Source organism: Plectropomus leopardus, chromosome 1 (assembly GCF_026936395.1).
Source record: "Plectropomus leopardus strain MGB_pleo_1.0 chromosome 1, ASM2693639v1, whole genome shotgun sequence".
Lineage (NCBI taxonomy): Eukaryota > Metazoa > Chordata > Actinopteri > Perciformes > Serranidae > Plectropomus > Plectropomus leopardus.
In genome coordinates, this window is record NC_142176.1 from 132,019 (window position 1) to 142,500 (window position 10,482).

At 49.2% G+C, this 10,482-nt stretch overlaps 1 protein-coding gene across 11 annotated transcripts in view; it reads right to left on the bottom strand.

Moving 5' to 3' along the window:
* The window catches only part of vps13c (vacuolar protein sorting 13 homolog C), a 91,845-nt gene that overhangs the window by 69,853 nt on the left and 11,510 nt on the right, over positions 1-10,482 (bottom strand). For all 11 annotated transcript variants that reach the window (XM_088075431.1, XM_088070928.1, XM_088076588.1 and 8 more), the window contains 12 exons: positions 10,114-10,171; positions 9,790-9,917; positions 9,007-9,113; positions 8,684-8,858; positions 5,133-5,195; positions 4,896-5,046; positions 4,344-4,444; positions 2,617-2,759; positions 2,346-2,538; positions 2,143-2,257; positions 593-729; positions 19-151 (listed from right to left, as the gene is read on the bottom strand). In XM_088075431.1, the coding sequence (XP_087931557.1) occupies positions 19-151; positions 593-729; positions 2,143-2,257; positions 2,346-2,538; positions 2,617-2,759; positions 4,344-4,444; positions 4,896-5,046; positions 5,133-5,195; positions 8,684-8,858; positions 9,007-9,113; positions 9,790-9,917; positions 10,114-10,171 (1,504 nt within the window). The remainder of the gene's footprint in view (positions 1-18; positions 152-592; positions 730-2,142; positions 2,258-2,345; positions 2,539-2,616; positions 2,760-4,343; positions 4,445-4,895; positions 5,047-5,132; positions 5,196-8,683; positions 8,859-9,006; positions 9,114-9,789; positions 9,918-10,113; positions 10,172-10,482) is intronic.

The following is a 10,482-nucleotide window of genomic DNA, read 5'->3' on the forward strand; positions in this document are numbered from 1 at the left end:
GCGTGTGTGTGTGTGTACCTGATCTGCTGTAGAGCACCTGAACTCGTCGCAGCTCCACGTTGTACCTCTCATAGGCTCTATCCATGATCTCCTCCAGAGAGGAGAAGGAGGACGAAGAGGAACTGGGACCACTCTGCTCCACACTGTTCAACTGTGCGCACACACACACACACACACCACACACACCACACACACACACACACACCACACACACAGAAACACACACACACACCACACACACAGAAACACACACACACACAGACACTCACAGAAACAGAAACAGAAACACACACACACACACCACACACACCACACACACACACACACACATACATACACAGAAACAAACACACCACACACAGACACACACACAGACACGTTTTGGGGAGTTTGGTTTTGTAAACGTCTCGGTGAAAAATACTCAACTCGTTGTAATTGAGCCTAAAGAGAAAAAACAGCTGATGAATGTGGATAAACCCAGAGGATGAAGGTGAAAGTGCAGATTTTTATCAAAGTAAAAGACAGATAGTCTGCCGGTGTCGTGAGCCGAGGACAGAACCGGACCGCGACAGCAGGCCAAATCTGAGCTGACCTGTAAGCTGCCGAAGTCCACGATGATCAGATCTGACGAGTCGCTGTAGAAACCAGATTTTGGAAGCAGCAAGTAGGACGGCTTCAGGTCGATCCTCAGGTCCAGGACCTTCCTGGTCTCAATGATGTGAGACAGACCTGCAGAGACCACCAGAGTCCAGATGAGACTGGACTGTAATCAATGCTTCAGTGCTCAGACTCAACGATGAACGTCTGAACGGCCCGATAACGGGAATTACGACGTCACATCGATAATTCGATAATAAAATTTTGGCCAATAAACAGAACTGATAATAATAAGCATAAATTGCACTGATTTCGCCCGTGTTGCCATGGTTTCGCTCCGCCAGTACGGCACACACTGCATTATGTTGCGTGCGATGTGAGACCGCTGTGCCTGCTAGATCAGTCCCAGACATGTCATCGGTCAGCAGTTTTTTCTTTTTGTTTTTAACTCTTTCCCCCCAAGACTTTTCCGTAACTCGGTGTTTTCACTGTAGTGTGTACGGGACACTGTTACGATGTTATGCAAAGAACAACGTTTCCACGTGCAAAAACAAACGAACAAGACGATCTAAAGTCCCAGGGTGAGGGGAGGAGAGGACTACTAATGCGCCGACTTTATTTAGCCGCTTTTCGGAGCCTCTCAGCGGCGCTGTTTTAAAAAAAAACGCAACAGGAGAAACATTTAGGTTCTTATTTAGATCATCAGTGAACACGGAGAAAACTACCGTCCCTTATTACCATGCTCCATGCTCAGTCATCTAAACACCAGCTTCAGCAGCCGCCGTCTCCGCCCTCCTGCTGCTCCGTGTGTGGGACGGTGACGGACAATGGGACAGGTGGGTTGAGTTCAGGTGCAGTGAGCTTCGGTTCTGCTGAAAGAATAAACTGAAAGCTGAGGTTTGATTCCTTCCAACAAGAAGCAGAACAACATGTAAATGTGCAGACATCCCAGCAAAGCCGTTACTTAGGGACTGTTCTGTAGCTGCGCTGCTTCCTGACAGTTTGGGGAACGTTCCTCTCTGTGGTTCCACTCGAACCCAAACACAATATTATTTTCGGCACCACAGCTACAGAACAGTCCCTAAGTAAGGTCTTTGTTGTGATCTCTTCGTGTTCACAGATTGTTCTGTCTGTGGTGAGTTGGAAGGAATCAAACATCAGACATCAACATAACCGAGCTGGAACTCATGTGCACCGAGTCCTCCTGTCGAGTCACGCTGTCGGTGTTTCTCCTGTTGCATTTTTTAAAACAGCTGCTGAGAGGCTAAGTCGGCCCATTAGTAGTCCCCCCGTCACCTTAGATCGTTTAGTTTGTTTGTTTTTGGATGTGGAAATGTTGTTCTTTGTGCAATATCCGTAACTGTGTCCCCTACACTTGAACAGCGGAAACACCGAATGACGGAAAATCTAGTCAATGACGGAAGCGTTGTCTTCCTGTCAAGACTCAAATAAAACAAAAACAGAAATTATGGGTTATCTGTATTGGTTGAAAACGTCATTATCAATCATCACTGTGTCCTTCGGGTGGTGGCGTTATGAACCGACCTGTGGCGGTCTTCTCTTTGATCTCCTCCAGTTTGGAAAGCGTGGCGGACGTCAGCACCTCCAGGTCGACCCCTTTTCCCGTCTTAAAGAAGTCGGCCAGACTGTTCACCGTCATCTGCAGAGCAAACACAGGACAACAGTAAATCACACGCCGTTCACGGTCTGACGGACACGAGAACCTCAGGGGGCAGTCTGAGTTTTACCGCGTCGTAGACGATCTCCACGGGCTGCGAGTGGACTCGGAGCAGCTGGTCGGCAGCACTCTCCTCGGGGTTCAACTCGAACACGACACTAAGCAGAGACGAAGACGAGTCTCCCACCGAGGCGATGAGCGAAGGCACCGCCCCCTGCTGCTGGAGACCCGTGACGTACCAGTGCTCCAACGCCGCCTCCACCCTGAGAACCACACGCGGCCGTCAGGTGACTGCGGGGATCAAACCTATACCTCGTGGTCCCGGGACACCGCGGACTCACCTGAAGGCCTGGGCTCCAGGTCTCTGAGAGATCTTAGTGCTCAGGTCGATCATCTGCACTTTGAAGATCTCTGGGACATCCGGCTGCTCTCGCACCGTCACCGACGTCCTGAACAGCTGGAAGGTGACGACCACCGCCACGTACTACACACACACACACACACACACACACACAGACACACAGAGACAAACAGAGACACACACAGACACACACACAGACAGAGACACACAGAGACACACACACACACACACACACACACACACACACACACACACACACACACACACACACACACACACACACACACACACACACACACACACACACACACACAGAGACACACACAGACACACACACACACACACACACAGACACACACAGACACACAGAGACACACAGAGACACACACACACACACACACACACACACACACACACACACACACAGAGACACACAGAGACACACACACACACACACAGACACACAGAGACACACACACACACAGAGACACACACACACACACACACACACACACACACACACACACACACACACACACACACACACACACACACACACACACACACACACACACACACACTCCTATGATCAGACTCGTCCTATGATCAGACTCGTCCTATGATCACAGTCGTTCAATGATCAGAGTCGTCCTATGATCACAGTCGTCCTATGATCAGACTCGTCCTATGATCACAGTCGTCCTATGATCACAGTCGTCCTATGATCAGAGTCGTCCTATGATCACAGTCATCCTATGATCAGAGTCGCCCCTATGATCACAGTCGCCCCTATGATCAGAGTCGCCCCTGTGATCACAGTCGCCCCTATGATCAGACTCGTCCTATGATCACAGTGGTCCTATGATCAGAGTCGCCCCTATGATCAGAGTCGCCCCTATGATCACAGTCGTCCTATGATCAGACTCGTCCTATGATCAGACTCGTCCTATGATCACAGTCGTCCTATGATCACAGTCGTCCTATGATCACAGTCGTCCTATGATCAGACTCGTCCTATGATCACAGTCGTTCAATGATCAGAGTCGTCCTATGATCAGACTCGTCCTATGATCACAGTCGTTCAATGATCAGAGTCGTCCTATGATCACAGTCGTCCTATGATCAGACTCGTCCTATGATCACAGTCGTCCTATGATCACAGTCGTCCTATGATCACAGTCGTCCTATGATCAGAGTCGTCCTATGATCACAGTCGTCCTATGATCAGACTCGTCCTATGATCACAGTCGTCCTATGATCAGAGTCGTCCTATGATCAGAGTCGTCCTATGATCACAGTCGTCCTATGATCAGACTCGTCCTATGATCAGACTCGTCCTATGATCACAGTCGTCCTATGATCACAGTCGTCCTATGATCAGACTCATCCTATGATCAGACTCGTCCTATGATCACAGTCGTTCAATGATCAGAGTCGTCCTATGATCACAGTCGTCCTATGATCAGACTCGTCCTATGATCACAGTCGTCCTATGATCACAGTCGTCCTATGATCACAGTCGTCCTATGATCACAGTCGTCCTATGATCAGAGTCGTCCTATGATCAGACTCTTCCTATGATCACAGTCGTCCTATGATCACAGTCGTCCTATGATCACAGTTGTCCTGTGATCAGACTCGTCTTTGTTAAAACGGTATAATCGCCAGTCGTTATTGAAGCATTTTTCTCATCATGACTGTTCGTACCTGTTTGGGCAGAGCGAGGTTGTGGGAGCTGCCGCTGTAGCCAATGGCGGTGTAGAGTTTTTCTTTCTCCTCGGGCGTCATGATCTCATCCAACCCTGAACCTGGACAGGAAGCAGAGACACGTCCTCGCTCCAAACACCACCAACCAACTTACTTAACTCTAACACTGAAGTACAAAGGCCCTTACAAGTACCGACTCTGAGTACTTTCTCTGAGTACTCCAAATCACTACTTCCTTTAAATACTTTCTCTGGGTACTTTCCGAGTACTGTCTATTAGTACTGCCTATGACTACTTTCTCTTTGACTGACAGCTTCACTGTACAGATGCAGATTTTCACACAAAAACATTTAGAGGTGAAAAATTCGATGTTTTGCTATAAATCAAGCAGCTGAAGCCGAGATCAAAAGGATCATGAGGTGCTAAACGAATGAGGGCCTGTCTTTGGGGCCCGTAAATGTCCCCAGCAGCTCAGAAGAAGACAGAGTATGTGTCTACATGCAGACGACACACATATTTCTATGAGGGTGAAGATGAGATGGTGGCTCTTACTCTCCCTCTCCTGGCTCTCCTCAGGCTCCTGCTCCTCTTTCTTGGACTTTCTAGCAAACAAGCTGCTGAAGAAACCTCCTCCTCCTCCTCCTCCCTGCTTCTGTCCACCTGCCACCTTCTTCCCCAACACCTTCTGTCCTGACCGGATCACCTGCAAAAGGAGGGGAGAGGGCTGCTGGTTAAACTGGTCTATACTGGATCTGGTCTGTGTGTGTTCCAGTCTGATGTGGTCTTTACCTCCACGTGGGCTTGCTGTCGAGCCAACGTGATGTTGAAGACGTCCAGGACTTTCTCCAGATCCTGCAGAGATAGACAAACACAGTACAAGCTCTGAGGAAGTGTTCAGGTCTCAGTGTCCAGGGGCCTCATGCACAAAGGGTGCGTACGCCCAAAAATGTGGCGTACGCCCTTTTCCACGCATGTTCAGATGTATCAAGCGTGAAATGACCGTGGAAATGTGCAGTGCTCCACGCCAACTACATGGCTGGCATACGCACGTTTCTACTGCTTTTGGTGTGTTGGCTCATAACGTCCAAGCAAACCTCCTCTGAGTGATGTGCACATCAGAGACACATCCACCTGTCTGCAGGTAGATGAGAGGATGTAAAAGCACGCACAAAATGGTGCAGAAAATAATGTTAACATGGACAGCAGCTTTAGCATTATCAGAAGATATTGAAGAGAAGAGAACGCATGTTTAGAGACCGAGAGGATTTTAGGGGCACTCGATAACGACTGGCTAATCCGACACTTTAGGTTTGCGAGACACAGCGAGGAGCCACGCGCTGCCTGTGCCCGTACAGGTGCTGACGACGCCGGGCTTCCTAGCGACAGGAGCATCCCAGAGGGAGCCGGCCGACCGATCGGGACTGTGCAGGTCGACCTTGAGCCGAGCCGAGCCAGCTGCGCAGGACGGAGTTATCCACATGTTGTTCTATGCGTTTTTTTGTCACACCGAAGCAGAGGGCACATTTTTAGTGGAGGGGACGCTAAATGTTGGAGACAGTGTGGGATTCTGGAAATTTGGGAGTGTCCAGTGATTAGACCGTCCCGGATAGAATTTCACAAAGCATTAAAACACATACTCAAAATTAAGTTGCATGTGCACTTTTCCACACTTTTCTTAGGACATGCTGATTTCCAGGCAAAGCGCTCTGATAAATATATGTTTGGTATCCTAACCTCCGCCTGCAAAAAAGCGCTCACAGGGCGTTGGTTGCTCCCTGAACCACCCACAATACCGGAGCGGACAGATACAGTAAAAGATATTTATCTCATGGAAAAGATTACTTTCTCACTTCGCCTTCAGAGGAGTGTGTTCATTGGGCTCTGGACCAACTGGGCGAAATATGTAAAACCTCTACGACCAGATTTTGTGGAATGTATTGGATAGATGACCTTATTATGTTTTATGTTACCTGTCTTCTTATTATTGTTAATTTCATGAATGTATCTATTTTTTTATTTGCACTGACAGGTCTCCTCATGAAGTGTCTTATCCATCTGATATTTGTGCACATGACCTCTCCCAAACTGTTAACGGTTCGAAGATTTCATCTCATGAAAAAAAACCCTGAACAGCAAGGGAAACTGAACTATCTATATTAATGTATGTTCTGTACCATTTAGTGCCGTCCAGAAAAATTAAGAATTTAAAAACAAAAAAAAAAACAATCTGCAGCGAGAGCCGGTTTTCCTGATGTAATCGGAGCGATCGACTGCACACTTTGCTATAAACACACTGTCACAGGGTGAAAACATATTCATGGAAACAGGAAGCATTTTCACATTGTGGCACGGTGGCCCGGATCAGCGCCGATCCCTTCATCCTAACGGCAGCGTGCTCGGGAACAGGCCACAGGCTGGCACTGTGCGCGATGGATGAGTAAATAATTTATTTGTTTAATTGTCCTAAAATTAATCCCCCTGACACATACTGAGCATGTGCACACCGAATATCATCCCGTCTTCGCACCATAATTAGTGGTTCAAGTTAGTTTGTTTGTTTTTTGCCGATTAAACTGCAGATTACGAGCTTTCCAACAAGCCCGTTTGTCTCTGTGTGTAAAGTCATTATGTCCATAAACACGTACGTAAAGTCGACCTGATCAGCCTCACCTTTCCCCGCGCACTGCTGCATCATAATCCTAATCTGTCAATCCATTTTGCACATAAAATAAACCTACATGTTGAGCCATGTTTCAGGAGGAAATCCACGCAAGTCTTGAGGTCCCAGGTCTCAGTGTCCAGGTCTCAGTGTCCAGGTCTCAGTGTCCAGGCCTCAGTAATCAGGTCTCAGTGTCCAGGCCTCAGTAATCAGGTCTCAGTGTCCAGGCCTCAGTAATCAGGTCTCAGTGTCCAAGTCTCAGTGTCCAGGTCTCAGTGTCCAGGCCTCAGTAATCAGGTCTCAGTGTCCAGGCCTCAGTAAGCAGGTCTTAGTGTCCAGGTCTCAGTGTCCAGGTCTCAGTGTCCAGGCCTCAGTGTCCAGGCCTCAGTAATCAGGTCTCAGTGTCCAGGCCTCAGTAATCAGGTCTCAGTGTCCAAGTCTCAGTGTCCAGGTCTCAGTGTCCAGGTCTCAGTGTCCAGGCCTCAGTAATCAGGTCTCAGTGTCCAGGCCTCAGTAATCAGGTCTCAGTGTCCAAGTCTCAGTGTCCAAGTCTCAGTGTCCAGGCCTCAGTAATCAGGTCTCAAGTGTCCAACTGACTCCACCTGTCAAGTGTTTCACTGTGTTACCATGTTTCTGTGTGTGTGTGTGTGTGTGTGTGTGTCTGTGTGTGTTTATTAGTGTGTGTGTGTGTGTGTCTGTGTGTGTTTATTAGTGTGTGTGTGTGTGTGTGTGTCTGTGTGTGTTTATTAGTGTGTGTGTGTGTGTGTGTGTCTGTGTGTTTATTAGTGTGTGTGTGTGTGTGTGTGTGTTTATGTGTGTGTGTGTGTGTGTGTGTGTGTGTTTATTAGTGTGTGTGTGTGTGTGTGTGTGTGTGTGTGTGTGTGTGTGTGTGTGTGTGTGTGTGTGTGTGTGTGTGTGTGTGTGTGTGTGTGTTTATTAGTGTGTGTGTGTGTGTGTGTCTGTGTGTGTTTATTAGTGTGTGTGTGTGTGTGTGTGTGTGTGTGTGTGTGTGTGTGTGTGTGTGTGTGTGTGTGTGTGTGTGTGTGTGTGTGTGTGTGTGTGTGTGTGTGTGTGTGTGTGTGTGTGTGTGTGTGTGTGTGTGTGTGTGTGTGTGTGTGTGTGTGTGTGTGTGTGTGTGTGTGTGTGTGTGTGTGTGTACTATTGTGTCTGTGTGTGTGTGTGTGTGTGTGTGTGTGTGTGTGTGTGTGTGTGTGTGTGTGTGTGTGTGTGTGTGTGTGTGTGTGTGTGTGTGTGTGTGTGTGTGTGTCTGTGTGTGTTTATTAGTGTGTGTGTGTGTCTGTGTGTGTTTATTAGTGTGTGTGTGTGTGTGTGTTTATTAGTGTGTGTGTCTGTGTGTGTTTATTAGTGTGTGTGTGTGTGTGTGTGTGTGTGTGTGTGTGTGTCTGTGTGTGTGTGTGTGTGTGTGTGTGTCTGTGTGTGTGTTTATTAGTGTGTGTGTGTGTCTGTGTGTGTGTGTGTGTGTGTGTATTATTGTGTGTGTCTGTGTGTGTCTGTGTGTGTTTATTAGTGTGTGTGTGTGTGTGTGTGTGTACTATTGTGTCTGTGTGTGTGTGTGTGTGTGTGTGTGTGTGTGTGTGTGTGTTCTTGTGTCTGTGTGTGTGTGTGTGTTTATTTGTGTGTGTGTGTGTGTGTGTGTGTGTGTGTGTGTGTGGATCAGGACCTGGACTTGTCTTTCGGTGTCTGGACTCGGTTTGTTCTGGCTCAGCAGTTTGGTCTTGAAGGCAGTCCTGTATGTCCTCAGGTTGTCTCTGTGGCGTCTGATGTTGGACCAGGACCACATGTGACGGACCCGTTTGACGTGGACCTCAAGGATGCTGCTGACGGCGTACTGCCACCTGCCACAGGTGTACAAAACAAACACACCTGAAAACTGAGCAGCTCCACAGCCTGCAGGGGACGCCCAGAGGACGTCTCCCAAAGGACACTTCCCACAGAACGTCTCCCAGGTGTCTCCTGTCTCACTGTCAGGTGTGTCAGACTGACCAGAGTCTGGTGTTGTGGTGCACGGGGACGTCCGGCCTGAACTTCCTGTAGGGGGCGTTTCTCACCATGCAGTCAATGGACTCCAGCAGCTCCACCATCGTCAGGTACTGCAGAGGACACAGGACAAAACACCTGTCTCACCTGTCTGTCTCACAACAAAACACCTGAGCACTGTGGAGACATCTGTCCGTCTCAGCTACAGAGGACACAGGACAAAACACCTGTCTCACCTGTCTGTCTCACAACAAAACACCTGAGCACTGTGGAGACATCTGTCCGTCTCAGCTGCAGAGGACACACATGTCAGCACCTGTCTGTCTCACAACAAAACACCTGAGTACTGTGGGGACACCTGTCCGTCTCAGCTACAGAGAACACAGGACAAAACACCTGTCTCACCTGAGGTCTGGTCATCTCCATTGAGATGTTCTGGACCCGTCTCTCTCACCTGTTGCTGGTGTCTCACCTGTCCCCGCTGTGTCTCACCTGTCCCCGCGGTGTCTCACCTGTCCCTGCGGTGTCTCACCTGTCCCTGCTGTGTCTCACCTGTCCCCACGGTGTCTAACCTGTCCCTGAGTTGTCTCACCTGTCCACATGGTGTCTCATTTGTGCCTGTGGTGTGTCACCTGTTCCTGCAGTGTCTCACCTGTCCCTGTGGTGTCTCACCTGTGGTCCGGTGTCTCACCTGTCCCTATGGTGTCTCACCTGTGGTCGGGTGTCTCACCTGTCCCTATGGTGTCTCACCTGTGGTCCGGTGTCTCACCTTTCCCTATGGTGTCTCACCTGTGGTCTGGTGATTTGGACAGCGATGTTCTGGACCTCCAGGTGCAGGTCTGCTTTGGGTGTCTTCAGGTCCAGCTCGGCATTCGGGTTGATGATCATTTTGGCCGAAGCAAAGATTGGCTTAAAAACTACAAACAGATACGCCAATCAGGGAGCAGCAGCTGCTGACATCACCCATCAATAACAACATGAACAAACAGATGAGCCAATCAGGGAGCAGCAGCTGCTGACATCACTGATCAATAACAACATGAACAAACAGATGAGCCAATCAGGGAGCAGCAGCTGCTGACATCACCGATCAATAACAACATGAAGACTCACTGTAGTCGTAGAGTGGAAGCTTCTGATCCTTACTGCTGATTCCAGACTGTAACTGACCCTGGAGAGGAGGAGAGAGGAGGAGAGAGGAGAGAGGAGAGAGGAGGAGAGAGGAGGAGGGAGGAGAGAGGAGGAGGAGGAGAGAGAGAGGAGGAGGAGAGAGAGAGGAGAGAGGGAGGAGAGAGGAGGAGGAGAGAGAGAGAGAGGGAGAGAGGAGAGAGGAGGAGGAGAGAGGAGGAGGGAGAAGAGAGAAGAGAGGAGAAGGAGAGAGGAGGAGGGAGGAGAGAGGAGAGAGGAGGAGAGAGGAGGAGAGGGGAGAGAGGAGGAGGGAGGAGAGGGGAGAGAGGAGGAGGAGAGAGGAGAGAGGAGGAG